This window comes from Caloenas nicobarica, chromosome 10 (assembly GCF_036013445.1).
Source record: "Caloenas nicobarica isolate bCalNic1 chromosome 10, bCalNic1.hap1, whole genome shotgun sequence".
NCBI lineage: Eukaryota > Metazoa > Chordata > Aves > Columbiformes > Columbidae > Caloenas > Caloenas nicobarica.
The window spans coordinates 10,933,111-10,959,576 of record NC_088254.1 but is presented as its reverse complement, the minus strand read 5'-3'; the positions used below and the strand labels follow the sequence as shown (position 1 = coordinate 10,959,576).

General features: G+C 37.6%; 1 protein-coding gene across 1 annotated transcript in view; it reads right to left on the bottom strand.

The window, feature by feature from the left end:
- Positions 1 to 1,025: 1,025 nt before the first annotated feature.
- The window catches only part of MYO5C (myosin VC), a 35,216-nt gene continuing 9,775 nt past the window's right edge, over positions 1,026 to 26,466 (bottom strand). Inside the window, exons 11-42 of the mRNA XM_065641377.1 lie at positions 26,272 to 26,353; positions 25,788 to 25,928; positions 24,495 to 24,620; positions 23,784 to 23,867; positions 22,732 to 22,866; positions 22,287 to 22,384; positions 20,748 to 20,834; positions 20,551 to 20,662; positions 19,394 to 19,605; positions 18,554 to 18,719; positions 18,015 to 18,161; positions 17,245 to 17,409; positions 16,929 to 17,022; positions 16,287 to 16,350; positions 14,914 to 15,094; positions 14,239 to 14,332; positions 13,328 to 13,391; positions 13,161 to 13,241; positions 12,597 to 12,777; positions 10,271 to 10,375; position 10,002; positions 9,433 to 9,484; positions 9,054 to 9,219; positions 8,694 to 8,781; positions 7,886 to 7,981; positions 6,763 to 6,917; positions 5,554 to 5,643; positions 4,017 to 4,167; positions 3,306 to 3,588; positions 2,065 to 2,239; positions 1,477 to 1,557; positions 1,026 to 1,218 (exon numbers count right to left, since the gene is read on the bottom strand). Coding sequence (XP_065497449.1) covers positions 1,066 to 1,218; positions 1,477 to 1,557; positions 2,065 to 2,239; positions 3,306 to 3,588; positions 4,017 to 4,167; positions 5,554 to 5,643; positions 6,763 to 6,917; positions 7,886 to 7,981; positions 8,694 to 8,781; positions 9,054 to 9,219; positions 9,433 to 9,484; position 10,002; positions 10,271 to 10,375; positions 12,597 to 12,777; positions 13,161 to 13,241; positions 13,328 to 13,391; positions 14,239 to 14,332; positions 14,914 to 15,094; positions 16,287 to 16,350; positions 16,929 to 17,022; positions 17,245 to 17,409; positions 18,015 to 18,161; positions 18,554 to 18,719; positions 19,394 to 19,605; positions 20,551 to 20,662; positions 20,748 to 20,834; positions 22,287 to 22,384; positions 22,732 to 22,866; positions 23,784 to 23,867; positions 24,495 to 24,620; positions 25,788 to 25,928; positions 26,272 to 26,353 — 3,910 coding nt within the window. The 3' untranslated portion in view covers positions 1,026 to 1,065. The remainder of the gene's footprint in view (positions 1,219 to 1,476; positions 1,558 to 2,064; positions 2,240 to 3,305; positions 3,589 to 4,016; positions 4,168 to 5,553; positions 5,644 to 6,762; positions 6,918 to 7,885; positions 7,982 to 8,693; positions 8,782 to 9,053; positions 9,220 to 9,432; positions 9,485 to 10,001; positions 10,003 to 10,270; positions 10,376 to 12,596; positions 12,778 to 13,160; positions 13,242 to 13,327; positions 13,392 to 14,238; positions 14,333 to 14,913; positions 15,095 to 16,286; positions 16,351 to 16,928; positions 17,023 to 17,244; positions 17,410 to 18,014; positions 18,162 to 18,553; positions 18,720 to 19,393; positions 19,606 to 20,550; positions 20,663 to 20,747; positions 20,835 to 22,286; positions 22,385 to 22,731; positions 22,867 to 23,783; positions 23,868 to 24,494; positions 24,621 to 25,787; positions 25,929 to 26,271; positions 26,354 to 26,466) is intronic.

The following is a 26,466-nucleotide window of genomic DNA, read 5'->3' as shown; positions in this document are numbered from 1 at the left end:
GAAATAAATGTTTACGTGCGATACAAGACTGACAGCATTCACTAACGTTCACGTAGTTCCAGGTAACTTCTATCAAATAATCCCACACTGGAAAGATAACTATTGCATCACTCAAAGCACTACAAATTGATTTAAAAGTTACTTTATTTAACAGATTAAAATACTAGTCTACATACATGTCTTTCATATTTTCTACAGTTTTTATTGCTATTGAACGAAACAAAATTTTTCCTTCATATATTTTGAATACATCTCTGTGGATATCACCACAAATATTCCATTGTACACAGTAAACACCAAGAACACTAAATAGCAAGAATGATTCCTCTTTTATATTTACAGATTGTTCTGTGAAATTAAACAAGCAGTACCAACACTGTGTATTAAAAAAATAATCAAATTGTTCCTTCTTGTAATATTTAAATTAATTAAATTAAGTAGAATCCCTTAAATATTTCAAAGCTTTAGTACTCAGTTTTAATAACTATGTCTAATAGGCTAGCTAGAAGTCTATCATTATTTACTGGGGACTTTCTAAGGACAGTCATTGTTGTGGTGAGGTGAATGCTCTTTCACCAGTTGTTCTGATAAGAATCACTACTGAATAAAGTTACTGACTACAGGGAGAAGGCTGAGCAAAGCAAAAAGGAGACCGCTCTGCTTCTAAGGATCCTGCAAGTGAAATGAAACAAATAAAGCTGACACATAAGGACTTAAGCTTGGTTTATCAGTAAGACCAGAGCAGAGTAGCTGCATTCACTCCTGCTCAGTGTCTGGACTGGAAGAGGGAAACCAGCAAAAAAATAAAGGGAGAAAGAAGATCTGTGTACGTGCACGCTCAGTGTGTATTCTGAAATACATTGCACTAGAGATGGGCCGAAAGAAAAGGGAGAAGGAATTCACAAGCTGAAATTACTCCTACTTTTCAAGCCTTGACTCAAGAACAAGTTTTTAACGGCTTAATTCACTGCAAGCTGCCACAATCTCCAGCAGCTGGAGACACGAACCATGAAAGTCTGCTTGTCCTTATGTAGTCTCTGAGGAAACATCAATGCATCGGTTTTATTAAATCCTTGTGAGGAAGCCAAGTTTGAAGCTCCTGGGGACTTGTATCATTTCCAAGGCATATGGAGAGGGGGTGAAAGGAAACGTCACTTGAAAGAGATACTTGGTATCGAGCATCAACTGTGGAACATCCTCACGATTGTTCAGCATAGCCTGAAATTATAACAGAAGAGGTAGGAAAATATTGTATTAAGCATCAAAGAAAACCCAGTACGTTTTTTGCTTCCCATTGCAAATCTTGCTTTCACGCAATGTTAAGGAGACTTGTTTTGATCAGTTCCAAACAGTTAGAAGCAGAGCAACTTACTAATAATATCATACAAAGGTCACCTATAACTATGTAGCATCAAAAACTGCACGTATGAAATATCCTGTAACTTGAATATGAAAAATAATAGTCGTAGCTCTTACCTGGACTTTACGAACAAATGATGGAGTCACTCTTTTCTCAAAATCATCTATTGGAGTGTATGAGTTGAGGATCTTAACTATCTGTTCAAATTACAAAAGACTGATTTAGTATGTCACAAAAAGTGAGAAGACAAAAAGAAGAAATCATTAATATGACATTTATTGACATTTAATGGAAGTTTCAGCAAAGAATTTTACAATAAAGAGAGAATTTTGACTGGTCATCTAATGAGTTGTTACATATATGATAATTGCTATGACTTATTTCCAGAGGTGTCAGCAGGATCAAGGAGGTGTAGAAAAAGCTGAATTAAGGGAAACACACAAAAAGCCTGTGAGAACGTAAAGAAAACACATCGTGGACTAAAAGCATGGGGCAGAATAAAGCAGATAAGTATCCATCACAGAAGCAGCTAAAATGCTAACAATCAGGAATAAGGAGTTAAAAGTTCGATTTAACAAGTGGTGATGTGGAATGCTGAGGAATGCTGGTTTTGTCAAATGGAAGGCCAACAGCTCCTTACAACAAATCATTTTAGCTAAGATTCTGCAGTTGGCGCTGTCAGAAGAAAACAGATGGTTCATTACCTGCACGGTAGAAAGAGATGTGCAGTGTTCACATATTTCTTTGGCATCATCATCTGTGATCTTTTTGACCTGAAGGAGCCAGGCTGCTTGAGACAGAGGCTCCAAAGTTTCTTTGGCATTGCTGCTTTGGAGATTCTTGTCCTTAAGCCACTCTTCCAAGTAGCTGATATTACATCTGTGTTAAACCATGAACGGAGAACAGAAATGTCAGGTTCCCCCAAACAAGCAAGTTACATTAAAGACTTTGAAAGAAAGAGTGCTCCTCTTGTCATAGAATCATAGAATGGTTTGGGTTGGAAGGGACCTTCAAAGGTCATGTAGTCCAGCCCCCCGCAGGGTTCAAATTCATACATTTTAAGTTAAAAACCATACCGGTAGAATATAAAAAACAAACAATAGCTTATTGATCTGTAAATTTAATCCCTTGTATATTTCAATTATTTTTACTTTTTTATTTCTTACAGCTTGGATAATAGAAAGCAAGTTATTAGTTTAGCTGCCATTTACAGAAAATTACTAATATATACTGGCATTGCCTATTACACCGTAGCATTGTATGTCTTTAAAATACTAATTTACAACTGACTCTATACAGGAAATAAGAACAATCTTTGCAAATTACAAAGCAGGGCCGGGCTTAAAACTGATGATCTAAAGGTTAAAGCAGCTTCCTTCTAGTAATATTCCCAGATGTGTCAAGATTTTACTGATTTTCTTTCACCTCAGCCTGCAGACTGTCTAATGGAGAACAAATGAACCATATCTTCTGCAAAACAGTTAGGAGCGTGTTCTCTTGATGCCCGATTTAAACCCCCAGAGGCTCTGGCTCAGTGCCTTTCTCGTCACAGAGCATGAAAAATGCAAGTCAGCTTTTGTCTGTCTGCCAGCCAGGGGACGCTGCACCTGTTTACTACAGTAAGAAAGAATTTAAAATACTATTCATGACATCATGAGTGACCCAGCACGGAAAGAATCCTGAACATGTCTGACTTTGAACTCCGGATTGTAATTTTCTCTGTCTTTTCCTCCATTAGTGTTTCCATGGAAAGGACAATTGTAATACGTTATGTTGAAAAAACTCAGCCCAAAAGGCAAAATCTACTTTTTCAAAAAGAGTAAAAAGACAATTAGCTACCTCTGGTAGAACAGCTACAGAATATCCAGTGACTTAAAGGACGTTAGGTGAAAGTGTTAAAAATTCGTTCTCAAGCAACTGCTTGTGGAAACTTTCCTGGCTTTACCTTATCTGCATTCCTTTTCTGCACGAGCACATGTCCTTGCGGAGGAAGAGGCTATTGAGGGTGATGGCTCCGATCAGAAAGAAAAGCTGTTTCACCGCCTGCTTCAGCAGCTCAGAGTCCAAGCCGTTCTGGCACATGGTGCTATAAAAATAGCTGAGCTGCTGCAGGATAGAGGTCATGGTGTAGGTATCCGTGTCGTCTATACTAGAAGAACGTTTACGGAACCCTGTAGGTTTCAAGCCAGAAATTCCCTGAAGACTTTCATATTCCAGCATGCCTGGCACTGAAAGACAATAGAAAACAACTGAGAAGACAAACACTCCTAAAGCTCCTTTCAGTTATGATAACTCAATTCTTCAACAAAGCCTGCTTTCAGGATATTTTAAAAGTGAAATGATACAAGAAAAATAAGATACTGACAAAGGCTTCTGGAGCACACAAATTCTAAAAAGCCTTTTGTTTTTGTAGAATGTTGATTGGTTTCAAAGCATTATCCCACACCAGGAAACGCTGTGAGGAAAACGCCTTTCCAAACCTTGCAGGGATGTACCATTCAGTGGGATTTATATGTGCACAAACACACCTGCAGGTACGCGTACGTATAAATCAACAGGAGAAACAAGTCTGTTCCATCCTTTGCCTCCATGTATGTGCTTTATTTGTATACTTCACAAGCTGCATTTCAGTCTGTTTGGGTTGCTGCTGCCTTACCGATCATGGGCTGAATGTTGTTCTCCATCACAATAATGAACTGGTGGTAGATACGAATGGCCAAGTCACTAAGAATTTGTCTGTATTCTGAGAGATCAAAATGCTTCAAACAGTTCTTATTCTGACGTGGAGTGTTACACTTCATAAATTCCTGTAAGTAAGTTGTAAACATACTTATTAGAAATCACATAACATTATAGTTAGGAATTGTTACTGTAATGTAATGTATGCATTAAGTAACTCATTCTATCACTGGTTGAACACAGTCCCAGAGTGAGTCAAAGCGACAGCTAATTTCAATGGATGCTTCCAGTTCTGGGCTTCCTGTACTTAATTTTCCCATTTGTGTTGACGTTTACTCTGTTCCTAAAGCCTTTTAAAACCCAAGGAAAGACATACATAGATTTCAATGACCTTTGGAACAATTCCTAGATCACTTAACAGAAAGCAAACTCCACTATCTCCTGGACCAAAAAAAAAAAAAAAGAAAAAAAAAAAAAAAGTCAAAATGCAGTTGTTTAAATTATGTTGGAAACAAACAAACAAACCAAAACAAAAAACCAAAAGAAAAGAAAGTAAAACAAAAAAACCCAACACATTTTATTGCTGCAAAGGGATCTCATTTTTGGACTTTTCACCAGGAAAGATCTGACTTCAAGTCTAGACTGAATCCTAACTTGTGCAAAGTCTTGAATGTTCATTACAAATATAGATTAAAACTCTAGATTCTAGATTCATACCTTTCCTCCTGTTGTAACTAAATTATAAAAGGCCGTTATTAATTAAGTTTAAATGTCATCAGTTCTCCACTCTCTTCAGATGTTATCGAGATGACCACAAGAGGGAGAACTGTTGTTTAGACAGGACACAGTTACTGTGATTCCAAGGCTTTCTGGTGCCTCTGCTTTAATCCTGAAGACTATATTCTCATGTGCCTATGCAATTCCAGTTCAGTCTACCTATGTTTACAAAACCTAGCAATAAAATATAGTAAGATTTTGCAATTTAAAAGAATTTAAAATAATTTTATATTTCAGGATAAAACTTAGCTTAAACTAGCAAGTGAAATAAGGGGGGGGGAAACGGTATTTTATTGTTTTGCTCCTTTCCTGAGGTTTTCTTTTGTAATCTCATATTGGTAGCAGTGGGTGTTTGAATTGCCACAATTATAAAATAGTAAAACCGTTATATATATATATATATATATATATATATATATATATATGTATGTATGTACCTGGACAACTGAAGTCCAGCTCACATTAAACTCCTGTGGAAGAGTTCAAATTAAGTAGCAGCTTCCACGTCATGGCTTTAATCTACTTTAGAACTTTAATGTTTCCTTGATTTCACTTGATCCGTTAGTTTTCCACTGTCATGGTTTGTGTAAGACATATAATACTACTGCAGAGCAATATGAATATCTATCTGCAAAGAACAGTGGTGAGCTGGCGAATGATTATTATCATTATTTTTAATTCCAAGTAAATGCTGTCACAAGTAAAGTAATGGAATTATTTGATGAAATCATTCCTACCTCTTCCCCGCTGTACTGCTTCAAACAGTTAAGAAAATAGTACGTATTGGAAAGCCAAAAGGACAACATCTCAAAGTCTTCTGAATGTTCCTGAAAATGTTAAGTAATGCAGTCTTATAACAGTATTGTCTCATGAAGATAAATTAATAACTAAACTTCAGACCATTACAGAATTGGTACAATGGAGCCCATATGTTGCAGGAGGAGCACACAGCATCTATAGCACGCCAGCTAAACAAATCATGCTGTGTTTTCAGGTTAATATACATAGAGATCCCTCTTTTATCTGGTAAACACTGTTTAAGTCTCCGTATATGACAGAATGGCTAAAAAAGTCTGAGCCAAAGAGTTTTGCACATTTCTATGTGTTGTAGTGTACTGGAGGCCTTCCTGCGAAGAAGTGTGAACCGCCCCTGCATACACAAACAAAGCCGAACTTCATGTACACACAATTCTAACCATGTGTAACTATGTTTTATTTTTGTTAGCTAAGTAAGCACAAGCTTTTCTAATGGATAAACTAGAGTATAAATTGGTTCGCGAACAAGCTATAGGCATTCTCTATACAACAAATTCAACTGCATATTGAACATTCAACAGTCAATTCCTGTCTCTGCTGCAAAGCATGCCTGGTGGTTTACTGCATTATAAATCCATAATAAAGCATTCACATAGCTGAATTTGTTATGTAGATGACACAACAGGCTACTAATTCTTATTTATAACGTGATTTTGTAAACTAGCCAGCAACATAACTTTAATCATTTGAGTACTAATGCCGCAGTACCAAATGACAGATCAAAAAACCATTACACTAGTAGAAGGGCAATGTAAAAACCTCTTACAATTCCAATACCTGCCTGCTGCCAAACATACTAACCTTCATTTCTGCCCATCGACTTTTACCAGAGCTGGAAGAACAGGTGCCTAATTAGCTACTCATTGTAAAATGTAAAATGCTTTAAACTATTTTGTCAACAAGCTCTTTAGATAAAAAAAATTTCTGTTAATGCATTCTGTATCCAGCACAGTAGAACCTTAACTGAAGGCTTTACAGGGATACTACTACAAACTTCAAAAAGACTGTCACTAATGATTATTGTTCTATTATAGGAACACTAGCAAATGATAGTGTGAGCAGTCCCCAGCTATCTCGTAAACCTTACATTAAAAATCAAAAAGTACAGTACAGCCAAACATAATTCCTACCTTAACAACCTGTTTGATACCATCAATAGTTACGTTCATGAAAGATTTCAGCATGTCAACGTCGTTCAGATAATCTGCATACCTCACACACATGAATAGGATGTGAGCTGGAAGGCCAGGTATCATATTAACTACAACTCCACGCGGCTTTAAATCTGCATAAAGGAAATTACTCAGGTTTATTATATCAAAATTCAATGATTCAGTGTATCATTCTGAAAAAGACAAGCATTACGGGGTTCATTTCTTCAGTGACCAGTCACTTGATAATTGATTCACTGATTAACTGTGTGTTTCTGAAAACTTCTGTAACAGTACTGTTCATATAAGAGCATTAGTCAAGTTTTCCGGAGTAATAGGAGACGTCTGTGGCCAGTTTTAAGGTCCAGCATGGGCTACGCCGGACGGGACAACTTCAAAAGGCAATTTGCATTTAACTACCCACTGGAAGCCCCACCAAGTTTCGGCATTGCTTAATGATACACCTTTCTTCCCGAAGATATAAACATTCACAGGGCTGAAGTAGGTGAGAAGACAGATGCTGTTTCCAAGCAATAGTTTATAAGGGTACCAACGTACACAGGAAATGTGTCGAGTTTACTATTAATCGTAAGCTAATGCAAAAAGCTGGTTTGGCAGTAAGATCGATATTATGAAGTAACTCAGAGGAAGGACAAAACCTCTCTACAAGAGAAAGAGGAAAGCACAGTTCCCTTCGAGGAAGAGAGTGATACGGAAAGGACAGATGGGAGCACAATCCATCACACACGGATTTAAGCCCAGTGACTTACAGATTTAGTAGATGACCAGGAAGAAAGTAAATTCAAGTCCCTGGAGTGTTCTTGAGATTTATAGCTTTATCAGTGAATAAATAATAAGAAAGATAATAGAGTCACTATTATGTAGAGTACGACAAATTATTTTAATGCAGATGAAGTACTTCTGTATTTGAAATGACTGACAGTAGAAAAAGAGCAACGTGGAGCCTCCAAGTTTTGTTGGTGGTAAGAGAAAAAAGGCAACTTCGAACTTAAGTGAAATACAGCGCCTTGTAATGTTTGTTGTAGTGTTCTACACCAAACATCATTGACTGCTGTTAAAATGTGAAGTGTTACTAAAATACCGAGGATCAGATTTTGAATGATCCTTTCTTCATCCTCTTTTTTGTACTCCATCATTCCAATGTACTCTTTGTCCAAAGTTGGCACACAAGCTTCAGCTGTCAAACACAAAAGCACTGTTACCTGCAGGTAAATGACTAAGCTAACATTCACATTAGAACAAACTATTGGAGAAAAGCGGTTTTCTCTATAATGAACAGGGTATGAGCCCTGTTCACAATAACATTCTTAGCTTATGGTTCCAAGCATCATGAGTTAAATAACATTTATATTATTAATGTGATTAATTTCACCTCATTCAGTGGAATTGCTCGCACTAATGAGACGAATAAACAGCAACAATACAGCTCTACATTAGTCACCTCTGCCATGTTTTGAAGTGTATCCTATAATGAAGAATTACCTGCAATAAGAGCTTTGTACAAACTAATTTCAAATTAGGAAGCATCTGCCATTTGAAGTCTAATGGGAGCAGCTACTCATCTGATGCAAAACTAACATTCTGCTGGCTCAGAGACAGTTTGTGTGCGGGTATGAATTAACTTTTGTTGACAGAACATGATCCTCCTGGCTTAATCTTTTATCATATAATCTAGGTCCATTATTTAGCTGGGAAAAATATACATGAAAGGGTTTTTACATAACTTCCGTTGACGGTTCCCTGGCACTTTTTTCTGAGTTTTTAGAATTTCTAACTCCACTCCAAACCCTATATCTTTTTTTAAAAAATACATACTTTCTTTCAAACACACACTGAACATCCAAATCTATATTTTAAAAAAAAACCAACAACACGTAATAATATCTTACCTTTTTCAATAGTCTTGGTAAGAGTTTTGATCTGGTCCTCCAATTTTTTTATTATTCTGTCTTTCATGTCCAGTTTTTCTTCAAGATCCTGTAATAATCAAAGTCAGTGAGTTGAGAACAAATACAATTAAAAAATGTCTTCTACTGCTACATGTTATTGCCACAATTAAAGATCACTGCGTTGTGCTTTTACGTGTATTTGGTGAAAGAAACATGAAACCTTCATACCTTTGTTCTCCCACAACCAACCGAGAAAACATCCGGCCCACACCATGAAAACCATTATTTCTTATTAGAAATATCATATTAGAAATCCTGAATTTCATGTACAGATTCTTAATGACAATTTCACTTGCTCACCATGTTTTCTACAGTAAGTCGAGTCGTTTCTTGCTTTATCTTGTTTTTTACTTCATCCTGGATTTCATCTTGCATCAAACCATTGCTCAGCCCCTCAATTTCTTGGGTTGTGACTTTCAGTCTCTCTTTTTCTTCTATGTCTACTTCATTCTGGACCTCATTTGTTCTAAGAATAGATAGATATGAAGCTTTTTCTCTTATTCTTCTTTTGTTAAAGCATTGTTGTATCAAACTTGTCCATTACCTATTAAATGTACACAGGGCTGGAAGACATATCTTACATTGGATGTGGTACTTTAAAGAGTTCAAGTGAGTTTGTTACCCCAGCTTATGGCAATTACATTTCTTACATTAAAAAAAAAAATATATATATATTTACCGTTTTTGTGTCCTATTCCCTTCTAGCTCATAATGCAGTCGATTAGACATCTCTTTCATTTTTTTCAGTAATAATTAGCAACAAAACCCAAAACAAAAGAAAAACAACAAAAATCACATTTGCTTACTGTTCTGTACTAGTATTTAGTAAATATCTTCTAACACTCATAATTTTCTCCCATTTAGCAAAATTGAATGACATCACAGATCATGTATCAAAGAAATATCTGACTACTCCCCACCACACAGATGATTATAAGGGATGGGGAATTCTAACACTACTAACTTCTTGCAGTGGGCAGTAGAACTACTTGCAAATTTTAAATCAATTGTCTAGGAAGACACTACAGTTAGAGCGACTCAGAAACCTCAGAAAAGTGTGCTTTCCTCAACAGAGAAGAACTTTCAAACAAACAAATTTAGCAAGAACTTTTCTCTCTGTCTCTCATTCTGAATTTTCAACACCCTCTAAAATCCACCTCATAGAGTATGCCTTAAGTTTCAAAATATCTTTCCTTTTTATGATTGTTTCCAAAGTGCATACTCCATTGCACATATTCTTAGCAGAACCCTATCAAATACACTTGCAGACACCCAAACCGCAGAACTGAATGGCCTAAAAAAAGGTTAAAAGGGGAAAAAAATACACATATTTGCATATATTTTATTATTTAATAACAGAGGTATAAACTACACAACACGTTTTTTCATTGTGTTTCTTACATTCCACTAGCAAGCAAGTAAGTAATGAGGCAATAATACTGCTTCAGCTTTTAAAATTCAAATACAAGGAATTAATCATGTTAATCTTAAACAGCTGTTAAGACTATGGACCACACTGGTACCTTACCTTTCAACTTTATAGTCTGCTCTTGAAGACGGTTTTCAAGATCTAGTTTTTGATTTTCAAGTTCAGAAACTTGCTGTTTAAGATCTGGGATCACCTTTTGGAGAAAAAGGAGATTTGTGCATTTCAGCAGCTTCCTTCTTTTCAAATGTCTGCAGTAGTTCCTATGACGCTGGAAAAGCTGCAACTGCAAATAGTCAAAGCCTGGGGAGACACTGTGAGGGAGTCCTGCTACCTGCCTGCCTGCCGTCTTCAACTGTTCTGGAGGCATCCGCTGTGGTCACTCTTGAAAATGAAACAGCTAACTAAATGTTTGGACCTGCCCAGTGCTACCACTTTTCTATTCCAGTTTACAGGAAATTACACTGTGGTTTTAATTTCTCTAGCTCAATTAACATAGGAAAAAACACTCGATATGTTATAAAATATTTTTTTTTTAAATAACATTATAAGTAACTTTTCCTTACATTTTCAATTTCAGTAACTTTGTTTTGAAAAAGATTTCTTTAGTTGTTTTTCACTCAGCAGAAAAACAACATGGTATATACTGTCTTCCGGAGTAACAGCACATCCTTGCATTAGATCGGTTTTACACAGTACTAATAATTAGACTCTTAAGCCTCGTCTGCAGTTTGCGAGGAACTGGATCTGCTCAGCTGCCCTCTGGTGGGGAGAGTCTCAGGACTGCACAATTCTGTGACCACCAGAAATCCCACACATTTGTTTTTTTCACTATCAAATCATAGAACTTGCCAACCCGAGAGAAAGAAATATCTTCATAGAATCGTAGAACAGTTTGGGTTGGAAGGGACCTTCAAAGCTCATCTAGCCCAGCCCCCTGCCATGAGCAGGGACATCTTCACCCAGGTCAGGTTGCTGATCTGGTTCGCTGCTTCCAAGCAGCTCCTGACAAGAAGATGCTCATTTCTGTCCTCTGACTAGAGGGGAAGAGTGAGGCAACTCAGTTCTGAGCTGGAGTGCCTCAGTGCAATGACAACCGAAGCTGGTTGCTGTGGGAAGACCCCGCGTGGCCAGTGGCCAAGCACCCCCAGAGCTGCTCACACCCCTTGTCTCCCCGCCACATCCCAGCAGAACGGGGAAGAGAATAGAAAGAGCAGAAACGAGAAAACATCTGGCTCCAGATAAAGCCAAGTACCCGCTTTCTTCTTCCCCTAGCTCAGTTTTTTATAGCCGAGCATGGCATTCTAAGGTAGGGGATGTCCTCCTGGCCAGCTCAGCTTGGCTGTGTGCCCACCCAGCTTCTTGCCCACCTCCAGCTGAACCTGCTGAGGTGGGGCAGAATAAAATGAGAGAGTCTCAACACTCTGCAAACTCTGTTCAGCAACAGCCAAGACACTATTGTGTTATCACATTTTACCCACAAATCCAAAATGAAGCATCAAATGGACTGCTAGAAACACAGCTACCTCCATCCCAGACAGACCCAGCAGTGTTATAATAATGACCCACAGAAAGTTATAGTATCACAAAACTGCTTTTCATCAAATCTGAAATACCAGAAGCGTTCCAGGAGAAAAATATATGGTCTGACCAAAAACTAGCTATTTTCTTCTTAGTTATCAGACAAGAAGTTTAAATTACACTTGTATTTAAAAAAAAAAAAAAAAGTATGCTGAGCTAACTTTCTGGTCACTGTTAAACCTCTGATTCATTTCTTAGTTAAAATTCAGTGTAAAATAAAAAATCTAAGTAAATACTTGTGACTTCCAATATAAAGCTGCATATCTGTAGAAATTATTATACCCCTCAAAAGTTCCTCAGATTGTTGAGAAACCTCAAAAAGCACAACCAAAATATTTGCATGAGCTCAGCAGTGGACATCCTGGCAACATTTAGAAGTTAAAAATCTTTTCTAAAATCTGAATATTCAGCCACATAAACGTATACGGGTTCAAATGCATTCGAAAGACTCTCCGTGTCTCCCTGGCCACCAACAACAGAAGCCAAAGCCTGGGTGTGCACTACACACCAAGCCAGACCTTGTAAGATGGTATTTTGCCACTCTGTGGTTCGAATCAAATCTCATTTCAGGTTTACACAAAATAAAAGGGAAAAAGCCTCAGTGAGGCTGCCCCAACAAGCCGCACACTCGGACGATAACCGTGGCTGCCTCCTAACACACAGCGTGCGGGGACAGAGCCGGTGTGCATGGGCAGCCTGCCGTGGCTCTGCCTGTTCAAGCTCTGAGACTTCAAGGACACAACCACCAGATCTTCAGGGCTTTGTGCCACATACATATCGGGACTGTATTGCTATGTAACAAAAACGTACTTTGCTTTACTACACCTTGACCTTACCAGGTTTTCTGAAGTTAGCCTGCTGACTTCAAGTCGAATACCATCATTTATGTCATTTTCCTCTCGAAATAATTTTTGTAGATGATTAATATCTTGGCTAAGATGTTCAACTTTAAAGTTCAAACCTTCAATCTCCTTTTCGTATACTTCTTTCTGAGACTGGAAATGACTTTCCAACACTCTGTTAAAAAAAGGGAGAAAGAACACGGCAGATGCAGAACGACCTCGGAGCAACGGGTCAAGTTAAATGCAAAGTGAAGACAAAGCACCGTGATCAACACACAGACATTCCACTACATCACCTGTGCATTAAGGGAGTTGAAAGTTATGCATGATATCTCAGAGGAAACACATTTCCCTGACTGACACACACACGCTCATCTCGCTGCCTTAGTAAAAGTTTGTTAAAGTGATTTTAAGCTGCTCAGCGACTCATATAACGTAGTGTTTGCTCATTTCTTAAACAGGTGCTCGGTATCGCACTGTCGAATTAATCATTGATCTTTCTCTTTATTTTCTAAATCACGGTTTGAAGTTATGACAAAATTGAATAACCGAACTAACCTTGTAGCTTTTTTCAAGCCCTCGTAAGCAAACCACAGTTCTCCATCCTCATTTAAGTGTTCCAAATCCTCCGTAGAGAGTCTAGAAAACAAGGCACTGTCATTAGTGTGCAAGTGAACAAAATGCGTTACTTAAGCTTTTCAAAAGAGATCTCAGAACAAAATTACCTGCTTCTTACATCATCAAAATCATAACTTTCAAGAAGCTGTTTTGTAACTCCCGACATCTTTTCTGGAAAAAATAAAGTTTATTACAGGAATCATTTTCTCCACACATTTCAAATTAAGTTTGATTATAAAATCAGACCAACAACTTCCTAAATCTACAAGGCTCTTTCCTGGCACTCAGTAAATAGATCTGATTTACTACAAGAATATGATGAGGGACTTGGTTCTGATTCTGCACATTTAAGGTGCACTGCATAGGTACACCACCAATATTCTTTTTTTTCTAAACACATAAAACTTCCTTTCTGTTCTGAATCTGGACAACTACTAGAGTTGCATAGATGATTTTTCATCTAGCGCTAGGCTACCACACTAAATGCTGCAGACACGGGATTGCTCTATGACATTGCTAGCAAAGAACAAAGTGCACAACTGTGCACAACTTCTTATTAAGTATCTTTTCCCAAGAGAACCCAACTCAGCAAGTTATTTGAGTATATTTGACATTTATTTGACCTAAGGCTAAAGATAGGCTGAATGGAAGCTAGACAATGCATTGTTTCTGTATTCTTGGGTCTCTATAAGTTACTTGTTAAATTCTAAGTGAAGTTTAAATTATAAGTATTGATTTTTAAACATAAAGGAGAAATGTTAAATCAGAGTGTCTTCAAAGGGGTACCCCAGGTCTCAGTATTCAGTAGTCACTTTGCAAAACTTACTTTTGCTGTTGTTGCTGGTTTTTGGTTTTGTTTTTTAACTTCGTGAGTAAAGGTATGCATAGAATTAAATCACTATGGGGTGGGAAAGAGAACCGTTTTTTTGTTAAAGCTAACATGGAAGTAATCAATTTAAACTGGCCTGGTTCACATTGTACTTGGTAAGTTCTCTGAATTATCTAGGATGTAGCTTACCCCTCAGTTCTCGCTTCTGTGACTGGGCTTGCTTTTCGACATCCAACTTTTGCGCCTGCAGCAGTTCAATTTCCTTTTGCAACTCAGGTATTTTCTGAATCAGACAAAAATTGTAGATTGAGACAAGGAGTGAATGACAAGGGCTGAGTATCAGTTAAATCACAAAGATAATTATCATTAAGAACAAGTTCATATGGTAAAAGGTTTAAAATGCCTTGTTTTTAAAGCATCTGGTTCTCAGGCATCAGAGCAGAACAGTGATGTAATGTAGTGAAAATGTGCTTGTGCCATGGAATCGACTCAGAGAAAAAAATGTGACTTTACACAAAAGTACTATTTTCAGGTTCAATTTATAAACTACATTCATGAAAAATCCCCTGAGAAATTAATACTTTCTTGGAAAAAGAAAAAACAATCCCCACATGTAAACATATAAATATTTGAGGACAATTACTATCCAAAACATGCACTTATTTCTGCAAGCAATAACTCGCTCATATTATGTACTATATGAAAACAATGCAACATAATGGTTATTAACAGCTTATTAACTACATCTTCTACAAGTTCAATGGAGATAACAAAATTAGTGAAGATAATCTATAAATAACACATCCATATTCTCTACTTGCCTTATCTGGCAAAGACTCCAAAATGCACTGCGTCATACTTTACCTGTGCTTGTTTTGTAAGTTGTCCTACTTCCATTTTCAAGCCATCCTGAATGACAATTTCTTGCTGAATTTGATGTTGTAGCTGAGTTTTTTCTTCTTTCAGAATCTTAATTTCTCCCTTGAGCAATTCAATCTCCTTTTCATAGTCCTGCTTCTGATTTTGGAGTTTTTTCTCAAGTATCCTAAACAAGACAACGAAAAGGTGGTTTTATTTACGTACATTCATAAGTGAAAGTGGGCTCTGATTTTGTTTTAATTTGAAGGACATGCTTAACTGAAGAAAAATTAAATTAACAATAATTACTTTAAAATGCTATCCTGCATCCTCAGAATCAATCACAAAATGGATGATGATGGGATATGAATGCCCCTGGATTTCCTTACCTCTAATTCAGATATTGGCACTGAATTTCAGAAAAAAACTGAGCTTTTTTTCCACTGAAAGGCTAAATCTCTAACTCTTCTAGAGCTACCCTACCTGAGCAGCTTTCTGCTCCATTTATGGCCACAGCCAGCCCTGAAGAAGGACACAGCAACAGAAACCCCTGCGTCCTTCTCACTAACACACTGCAGGAAGCTTTGCATTTTCTACTCGTCCCTGCTGGAATGGACTGGCTTCCAACACACTACAGCTAATAGGCCGAGCAGAAAAACTAGCAAATAAGTCCTCTTAGTATAGTCTGAAGTTATTTGCAGCGGAAACGCCACGAAGCTTCCAGCACCCTTCGTTCTTCAGAGAACAGCGTTTATCTGTCACCTAAGGTTCTCTGACTTATACTGGAAAAGAGTTACTGGGAAATAAACACTTGATCTCAGAAAAGCATGCTGCAAAGCAACAACCATTTATTGCTAAGTAGTAGGATTTTTAATACTGCAAATGAAATACCAACGGAGAGGGGGAAAAAAAAAAAAAAAAAAACCTTTGCCTCTATATTTTTAACCAAACGTCCTTTACAAACACAGCCTTTCCATCAAGCTGAATCTTTCAGTTCTGTCCTTCAATATTCACAGGAATTCTGACTGGAATGGCCATCAGCTGCTCTTCCAGCCCTGACTGAATTCTGCGGCTGTCTCCAAAGAAGCCTTTATGATCAGGGCTGCCTTTCAATTCTCAGACACATGGAAAGACAGGAAACTGCAAAAGCAAGAAGAATCTCAAGTCGATAATATAATTTCCTGCATGTGACTGACCCACAAAGCAGCGTGTGCTTTTCCTCAGCTGTACATGAAATACTTAGTACCAGCATTAATGTCCAAGAACACCGACAGGTTCATAAGTGACGCAAGCATAATACAGCTACAGCAGGAGAAAGAAAAGCAAGGAAAGAGGAAAAAAGAATGCTGTTTCAAAGCAATAAAATTCAGATTCCATACATTCTCTGATTTTCTTCTTTTTGTACATCATTGAAGAGCTGCTTCGTGAGGTCATCCATTTTCTCTGTCAAAAAATATTTCAATATTTCAAAGACCTTCATGCAATTATGCACATTTATTATAGCACTATGACAACAATGAGAAGTTTTGTTTTAATAAGCAATCCTTAACAGGTTTTAAGGCTGAAATTACTCTCTCAAGTGCCAGAAATTTTCACAGTAAATTTTGTAAGTAATGCTACAGAGCAAAAAGGTTCTGAAACACCAAGTGTTATTCATCTAAAGTATACTTGATCTTGTATGCTGCCTGTGTCCTCTGAAATTAGTTTCATAAAAGCCATATACTAAAGGAACCAAGAACAAAGCAACACTTTGAAGGAATGCGTGTGTATGAGACAGGAAACAGGAGGAAAGCTTTTGCAACTGAAAGTACAAACTCAATTTAATTATGAAATTTAAAGTATTTGCACTACACATTCTAAGCAAGAGATGCTTAGGACCAACTTTTAATTTACTGTAAATTCAGCATTTATATTGCTTTTATTAGAACAAAAGACATTCACTTTTGCTGAAAACCTGACTACAACTTTCCCCCACTATAACTCCTCTATAGCCCCTTTAGAACTCTTTTTAGTTATTGTACCTTTCATTTCCTCCATTTTTTCTTGGAGCTTTATTTCTAAGGTCTCTTTCTGTTCTTGTAATTCTTTATTCTGATTCTCAAGTTTTAAGATTTTCTGTACACACAAAAAGCATAATATACAAATCACAAAGTAGGAAGAAATAGGTCACAGGTGGTCTTATATTTTAACAAGCATGCGTGGACTCCCTTCCTTCCCTGCCACCCCCTCAAAAGTGAAGTTACTTAGTAACTCTTGAATCATGGATTTGATAAATCTAGTAACTGAAAAAAAAAATTAAACTAAAATAAGAGCACCCAGCTGGCAATTAGAATTTACCTGTTCACTGTCCTCTTTATATTTTTCCCCTTTCTCTTCATATGTTCTCCTTTGAGCAATTAACTTTTCAAGCTCTAATTCAAGTTTCTGAATTGTATCCATGTCATTCATATGAGTTGAAGCCAGATTGGTCAATCGTTCCAGCAAACCATGATTTTCTCTATTCTACAATGAGCAAGACGGGTTGAAAGAAAATAGGAACAGGCACACCTGAAACTGTTTAATACAAGTTTGAACAAAGCACCTGACCTACTTCTGCTCACCATCCCATATCAGTCATGATTATTTCAACCGAAGATCATTTCCATCAATTACATTAAAGCTACCATCCTAAACATTATTTGGCTCGTATGGCTCTCAAAATAAGCTGCAAAATAAACATAATATGGAATTCCCAAAAGTTACTAAACATGTTGCACCAGAGCAGTATCTCACACATCCTTCATCCTAGTACAGGTAACCCCATCCAGAGACTGGACAGACTACTTAAGAAAGAATTAAAAAAAAAAAAAAAGTTCATTGCAGACTTCCCATTGGCACAACTAACCCAAAAATATAAGGAAAACCTGAATGATTCTTCCTACCGTGGATGTAGGAAGAATACTAGTAGTTTAGTATAAAGGACCATATCCCTTACATATTCTCCTACATTGTCAAGTAAAGAACAGATATTGTAATTCATGTAAGCCTCTAGGCAACAGGAGAGCTCTGAATAAAAAAGATATGATAAAAAAATTAGTACAAATCGTAAACTGACTGGTGTCCCTCACCTGTTCTTCTACTTTCTTCTGCAGTTGCTGAACTCTGTATGAAAGCTGGATATTCAACACAAACCGCCGAATATTCTGAAATCTGCGCCTGGCAAGCCATGCACGGGCATGTTTCTGAAGGATCACAGCCTTGTGTTCTTCGAGCATCTTTCAAATCAAATATTAACATCTGTCTGTAGTTATCTATGGCTCAGTCAGCATCAACTACAACATTCTGTGAATCTACACACACTACTAATGACAATGCTTCTCGTGGAAGTATTAATATCAAAATACTGAAATCCCCAGACTGCGACACATTTGAACCACTGTAGTAGTCACCCTAAATTATCTGCACCATGTATAAATCAGACAGAATTCTTTGTAGCTCAGAGATTAGATCTAAGCTATTGTGAAACAGTATTTTATAGTATCAATAGAAAAACAGAAAACCAGACATGCAAAAGTTAAAGTATTAGGGACCATTGCCCTTGTCTCCATCTTTCTTACAGAGCAATAGCTGATTCCAGTTACTGAAACAGAATTTTTGATTACTGTACCTTTCGATATTTTTTTCTTGCTAGAAATCCTCTCGTATAAGCTTGAATTGTTACAGCAGCCACATGGATGAGCTGGCAAAGTCTACGGACCAGATAACCCCGACAGTATTTCTGGATAATTATAGCGGCCCATGTTTCCTTCAGAGTTCTTGCAGTTATAGCTTGCCTTAATTCAAAAGACAATCAAGTTTACTTAGGTCACATTAGATTTCTCATGCTTATACCCTCAGTCAGCCAAATCACACACACACACACGAAAATAAGATATTGAAAACAGGCATCCACTAGCTAGAATACAGCTTTTTCTTCAAAGCGAGAGGGAATTATCCACAATCTTTGCAATCTTTTCCACAAGCAATTGTTCCGATGGCCTCTTTCTGAAAATTTTGAAGCCCACAGAGAAGCACCTTCCTCTCAGTCTGCTCTGTGAATGACTGGACCAGTTTCTCTGCTGCATAATTCCTTGTAATATTTTCTACACACTCATTTGTAGACCCTCAGCAATTGCCTTTCCTTCCTGCTACCTGATCTCTTCTCTGGCTCTGAAGCTCGGCAGTAAGCCCAAGCCAACGACGGGGTCCCTTATCTATCTAAGGACTGCGCTTACAGGTAGACAAGCCCCCTCAGGAATCTGGCAGGTGACATTTGAAGCCTCTGGGGTACTTTCTGAGTACAGCTGAATAACGTGACATTTTCAAGTCTGTAATCACAACCAAGAGGAAATGGAAAGACAATCTGAATTGCTCTTTCATTAAAAATTACACTTCCAAATTAGTGTTGGGCATTAGTTTGACCTCCAGGCACACCCTAACAGCAAATTCAGTTATCAGCCAAAAGTACCGTACGGTCCGCTGCCCCCGGAAATACTGCTGTATTATCACAGCTGCTTCTTTTACACGAAGGAATTTCTTCCGCTGCAGCCAGCCTCGAACGCTTTTTTGGATCATGATGCATGCCTGTCTCAGTTTATCTGATCGCAGTTTTTCTAGGTAAGCAACCTGCCCTGCTCTGAAGAAAATTTTTGTTCTCCCAAACTGATATTGGTTACAATCCTGAAAATAAAAACAATAGGTATATTAAGTTTTTAGTTTATTATTGTAGACCAGACATGTTCTTCCTTTTATAAACTGTCACTTCAGGCAAGTTCTTCTGAAATGACATGATCTCGCTAAATAAGAATATCTTCTCTTCCTTCTTTGTAGACGGGGGAGTATATGGGGGGAAAACCCACTTAGCAGGAAAGAACCAGAGAATTACATCCAAAAAGTGCACCCTAGTGATCTCAAATTAAAGGGAGGATCTAGACATATCATTAGAGCCTTGAAAGCAATCTCTTCACCCCCTCCTACAGTCTGGTTCCTTGGGCTCAACACTGCCTTTTGGTGCACGTGTCCAGCCTTGAACCAGCGAGCTGTGCGAACAAAAACTCTGGGGAGAAGCTGCTTTTAAGCCCAGGCTCCCCCATGGTCTGTGCTGGAGCCATGTCACAAGTGCGCCTGTGTTTGTCCTTATACATCCCCGAGTCTGAACTCAGTCCCAACATGGTGACTTTAATTGCTGGCTGGACTTGGACCAGCCTCATCATTACAGACTTGCCTAACAAACAGGAGCAACAGGCAAAATAGCACATTTTTAGAACAGTTCTCCAATATGCTGCATTCTACCAAAAGCCCCTTGTGTGCATAAACTTCTAGTACTTGACAAATGTATATCGCTACTGTTCGCTGGTTTATAAATATAGGTAGAATATCTTCCATTTTACAAGTGAAGATACTAAGCACAGAGAGGTTAAATCATCTGCCTACAGGTGCATCACGACCGTGTCACAACACAAGGTTATTGACCCGCAAGCCTGTGTGCAACACACTAAATCACAAAAGATAGCGACAACGTAAATATCTTACCTATCCGAGGAGTGAAACGCTGCTCTTGGCAGAGACACCTTTTTTTAACGATAGATGCTAAAATACATAATGGGTCAGAGCATACAAACCAACCTGGATTAGTCGCTGCAAAACAATCCTGCAAATCTGCTTCTTATCATTTAAGGAGAGTTCCTGCTGTGTCATAAGAATGCTGTAACGGCTGAAAAACTCAATGTAAGTCCACCTGGAAAATTCAAAGTTAGCAAATGAAATTAATTTAAGAGACACTTAAGTATTTTTGGCGTACAGAGGCCCACTGCTGTCCCTACCTGGATGGGTAACTCTGTGCACTAATTCGAATAGTTTCCAAAACACCACATGCTCGCAGTTGCTGAGCCACTCTTTTTGAGTCAAACCTAAAAAAGCAGAGTTACATTTTACATTTTTGCTGGGTTTGGCATGCTATAATAATTATAACCGTTCTACTGGCTGGATTTCTATTTCTGCCCATAGAATGCTGAACTCCTTACTTTTTATATGATGTCGCACTTGGGTTTTTTTAATATGTGATAAGGAGTATCTCAGTTTTCTTTTTCTTCCTCAGAACAAAAGGAAGACTATATTTATTTATCTCCTCTGAAAAGACCTGATTTCTTTCAATACTAACTCTGAAAGCAAAGAATTGTGCCACTCAGCACAAAACACACAGAAATAAATTCCCTCAGCAGCCTACTGGGAAATAGCTCCCTCTAGGTACTCCTTAGCACACTGATTATGAATAAACCAGGATTTGCTTAGGAATATTTGGGTTCAAGGCTATCACCACATGGCATGGAAAGACCTAGAGCTGCTCTGCCCACAGAGCACCAGGCTGCAGAGTCGATCCAGTGCCAGCCAAGAGATCCCCATGGCTGACACAGGACTGTATTGTTCTTTCACAAACCTACGGTAAGCTCTTCCAGCCTAATTCAGACATGTTTTCATATTATCTAAGTTATTTTCCCCCGCATTGCTATTACACAGAGTAATAAGGTCTCACAGCAGTGAAACAGTGCCATTTGTAACATGTTTTGTATGGACAGTCTGGCATCAAGAAAATGAGCTAGCACACTTTAAATTAATTTAGAACCCGTTTGCTTCTTCTCTCCTACTCAGATATGACAAAACCTTCTATTTCATTTGTCATTACAATACTTTCCAGCTAAAAGCTGTATAACTGTAACTAAAGTGGTTCCATGTCTGCTCGTAAAACAGAGCAACAGCTGCATCAGGGTTGGCTCCTGCTCAGTTAGTGGTTATCAAGGTAGGCACAGGGATTATGTGAACTATCTGGCATATGCAATTGTGTTTTAACATTAAAATGATAAAAAATTGTGGGAAAAAGCCAAGGCTATGTTCAACACTGCTCATACCTTTTCTGACTTCTAAAGCTCTTCTAAACACTTCTGTGGACAAAAGGGAAGTTCGCAAAGAAAATGGCAGTGGCTTTTATTCCCTAAATATGAATTGGTGCTAACCCATACTGTACAAGAGCAAACATCCCTATACAAACTATCCATCAACATAAATCAAAGGTGGACAGTCTTTCCCCTAAAAATGTTACGACAAATACACAAGCACTAGTATCTGACTTGAAAACTTTTAGGATAATATTGTTAAAGTGTCAATAACTATTACTGAATAATTCTATTTTTGTAAGACAGTATTTTTTTTATTTCAGCTATCTTTAAAGGAAAAATATGTTCCGTATGGGAAGTTGCTCAACAATACACATTTAGTTTGCTGACGTGTAGCTACTGTGAAATAGAAAGAAAGACTCTTTTAAGTTTAAAGGTAATATAACAGCTCAACACCACTAACATACTTACTCAAAAGGCAGCTTCTCATCATTTGGCTTTATGCACCGTACATAATGAGGGGTGGTTGCATTGAGTGTCACCATAAGCAAAGACAAAGAACTCCGGAACTAGAAAATATCAGACATAACAATTTCGCTAATAAAATGCTTACAGCTAAGTAAAAAGCCCAATCTTCCTTTTTTTAATTCTTTGTCAGTTTTTGACTGGACACTGGGAGATTTTCTTAGGGTTTAGACCCTAAATGCAAGAAATCTAGCAGTCCTGCTGTACCCAACAGTCTCCTCTATATAAACGGAACACAGCCACTCATGCCCGGACGCAGGGCTCTGCGCTGCCGCCGCTGTACCCAGAACAGACATTCCCCCGTGACAGGAGCAGAACCCAGGAGCACGGCTCCAGCTGCCCAGACACCTCCCTGCAAGTGCCAGCGTCACGGAACAGCGCTTATCGGTACCTTACTGCCAACAGTCATCCGGAGCTGTTTGTTAGGGGGCTTGAGAACAGGTCTGGCGGATTTGATGTTTATAGTTGAACTGAAAGGTGAAATGGACACTGGATTGTCTTGGAAAAAATTTGCACAGAGATGAAACTAAAAGTGTGGTGAAAGAGTCACAGTTAAATACTGTGTAACTGTGATAACATTTAAATAAAAATTACATTTACTATAGCGTAAAATGCAAACCCCATCCATCTTAATGCTTAGGCCAGGAAATGTAGGACTTTGAACCGGGCCATTAAGGCACAACCAACCAACAACTGAAGAAACAGCTGCAACAGTTTTGAGTCTCTTGTGAAGCATTTACATGTTTCACAGACAAAAGTCAACAACTGTCAAGTGGGCCTGCAAAAGCTGTTTTAATACAAGCAAACACGGACATGAACACAGAATAGAGTTAAAAATAAGATCACTTGAGGTTATATTTTCACAATATTTAATTTAAATTAAGAATTTTTTGTTGTCAGATTAATTTAGTTGCTTAATAGTACTGCTGAAGTCTCGAAGCTGCAGAGTGGAAAGGGATGGAGCCTTCAAGCAGATGGGAAGCAGCAGGCACACATAACACAGCCGATGCTTTCCCTGCCCTGGAATTCTCTTAATCTCTTTGGAAGAATAAACAAAGGCAGCTGTTAATGATAAGCTACCTATCAAAGCTACACATAAGGACTAGAGGAGGGGGGGGAAAAAAAAAAAAAAAAGTGAATTGTTCAGTTTCAAGGATTCCAAAATGCTCTTCAAGGGAGATATTAAGAAAACAAAAAATACTAAAATAACTAGCAAAGTAAACGCACACATATGAAAAGCTTGAGTACAGCGTATTTCCATCTTGTACGTTATTTCGATGTTAAAAAACCCACACTTGTAGAATATTAATAAAAATTAAGACTAAACTAATTGATTCAACGTATTAAAAGTTTTATCAGAACAAGTGTTTTAAAATCAGATCTAAATGAATTCCAGCAAAATCTGATATTCAGAAAATTAATCATTACTGATTGTTCACAAACCTTGCTCTCTTTCAAGATTTCAATCAATACTTCATGTACTGTATCTCTGTTTTTTTCCAGAAATCCTTCACATTTATATTCTACCTGTGTGAATGGGTGAAATCATTAACTTTTCAGCAAAACATGAACAGTTAGCAAAACAATAATTTTTCGTCTAAGCTGCGGTGGCCAACAAGCTCTTTATTAGCCTTAAACCTGATGGCTGAAACGCCGCTTTTACCACTTTCATTACGGCAGGTGTACGTGCACACTGCAAATTTAGAAGCAGGATGAACCACCAGAATCCACTATCAACTGCAGATTCCTTCTGCCTTTGTGAGGAATTTCTTTCCTCTTCTCTTCATTATTCTGTGATATCAAATCAAAATACCAAAAAAGGAATACTACACTCGGAATGTAAATAACTGAGACAAAAATGTGTACAGACTACAATCTTAGCTATTTTACTCATACATGGTGCTCTTCTTTTGCCTCTTGATCTTGATGATTTATTTTTATACTCTCAAACACATTATCTTAAGTAATTCTTATGTTTAAATGGCATGTAACGGGCAGTGTTACCAACAAATAAATAGTACTTTGTATAGTAGATTTTATAGAAGTTCCAAATAAGCATGGTTAACATTTCCTCTACTTCCCAAGTTTGTTTCTTTTCTGAATGAGCTACTGCTACAAACAGGGTGAAATAATACTGGATTGTTTACACTCTACCTTATCAGCAAAGTGTTGAATGATGAAAGAAGTGTTTGACATCCTCGGCTTTTCAAAGAGTGCATTTTTATTGATAAAATTATTATATAGCTTTTGAAGCCAGTTTTCATCTGTTCCATGAGGCAACTGTAAAAATGAGAGGGGCAGTCTCTTTAACAAAACTCTGTTGGACTCTTAAAAACAGCAAAACCACTCACTAGCAATAAATCCTGTCTGAATAAAGCATCGCCAGTGAGTTGCGAGGCCTGATAACAACCAGTTTTTGTTCTTTTAGACTAGGCTGTGGCTGCCTGTAGCAAATCATGTTAAGAAAGAAGGTCACATTAATCCACGACTTTGCTGACTAGAGTTAATTCTCTGATTGGTTATAAATCATTTTGTTCCGAGAGGATGCTACCTGCAATTAGGGACAATCTGAACCCTGAAAACACTAATGAGCAGAATGACAGATAAGCTAAGGGTATATATATATATTTAAGGGTACAGGGACAGGTAAGTTAGGAGATATTCCCTAATTTGCTCTGTGGTTTGGATTCTGAGAAGTATGACTTGCCAATATCACCAAAACACCTTTTAGAGACCATTTTAAGAGGGCTCACCTTTCCCTGCCCTGTTCTTCACTGACAAAACTCCTTCAATAGGTTTGGAAGCCTAAGGGAACTACACACATGTAGGAGAAAAATTATAGATTCAAGAATTGGTACAGTCAGGAGGGAAGCACAGAGAAAAAAATAGCAAGACTGAAGAAGAAAAAGCAAAGATGTAGGTTTGGTGCATCCAACACGAACTTACCAAAAAAAACCCCAACCAAACAACCAAAAAACATGGGGTTTTTTTGTATCAAAATAAGTGATTCGTGGTGTAACTGAATTATAGAAATACTGGTGGAAGAGACCCCTGGAGACCGAATAGTCCAAATTCCTGCTCGGAGCAAGACGACCACCTACACTAGACTAAGCTTCTGCTTGAACTCAAATCCAGAACGTGCCCAAGGACGGGGATCCCGCTGCACCTCAGCCTGACCTGTTCTGGGACTGCAGTACCCAGCAGGGAAGGAATCTAGTTCTTGAGTCGGCTTCTAGGTACAAATCCAGGTTTATGTTCTTCATTTGGTAAGAGAAGAATAGACTAAACGGCTTACAATTAAAAAAGAAGGCAAACATTAATGTCCCTTTTATAAGGAAAATGCTCTACTTCCCATTTAAATGAAAATATGAATTAACCCACAACCCCAACTTGTTAAAATCTATATAGTTTTTCATGAGCTCATAAATACAAGAATTTTTAAATTACCAAGCACTCTTCATCCAGAAGTTCTAAAATTCCCATTTTAGCTTCAATAAGGTCAATGACAGGCTGGTTGTCATAGAAGTCTATTAAAGTCCATGGGATATCTTCCTTCATATATTCTTCTTGTTCAAGTTTAAAGACATGCTAGATATGTCCAAATTGTCAAAATGTGAGGTTACAATTAAGGAAGAAAATATATACAATGTGTGCGTGTGATTGTATATATAAGACAGAAACAAAATATTTATATATTTTGTAGTATAGTATACGTCTGTCTTTTAGGAAAATAAACTCAGAATTTTTCATTTATATATACATGTGTATATGTATATATATAAAAATAAAATCTTTTCATCTATTACTGGATAGCCATTATCCAGAAATATCCACTACTCAAATACCAATAGCATTTGCTAATATCCATTATTGACAATCCCAAAACTGAAGCAAAATAAGATAAAGAACTATAACAAATAGAAGGACGTACCAGGTTAAATTGCTGCTGCAGTTTTTCATTAGCATAATTGATGCAAAATTGTTCAAAACTGTTCACATCAAATGTTTCAAAGCTGAAACACATGTCAAATAAGAAAAAAAATAAAGCGATGCAACAGTACTGGAGAAAAAACCTTGACATTTAAATACAAATTATAGTATCCTTGTAAGACTTTGAAGCTATTCT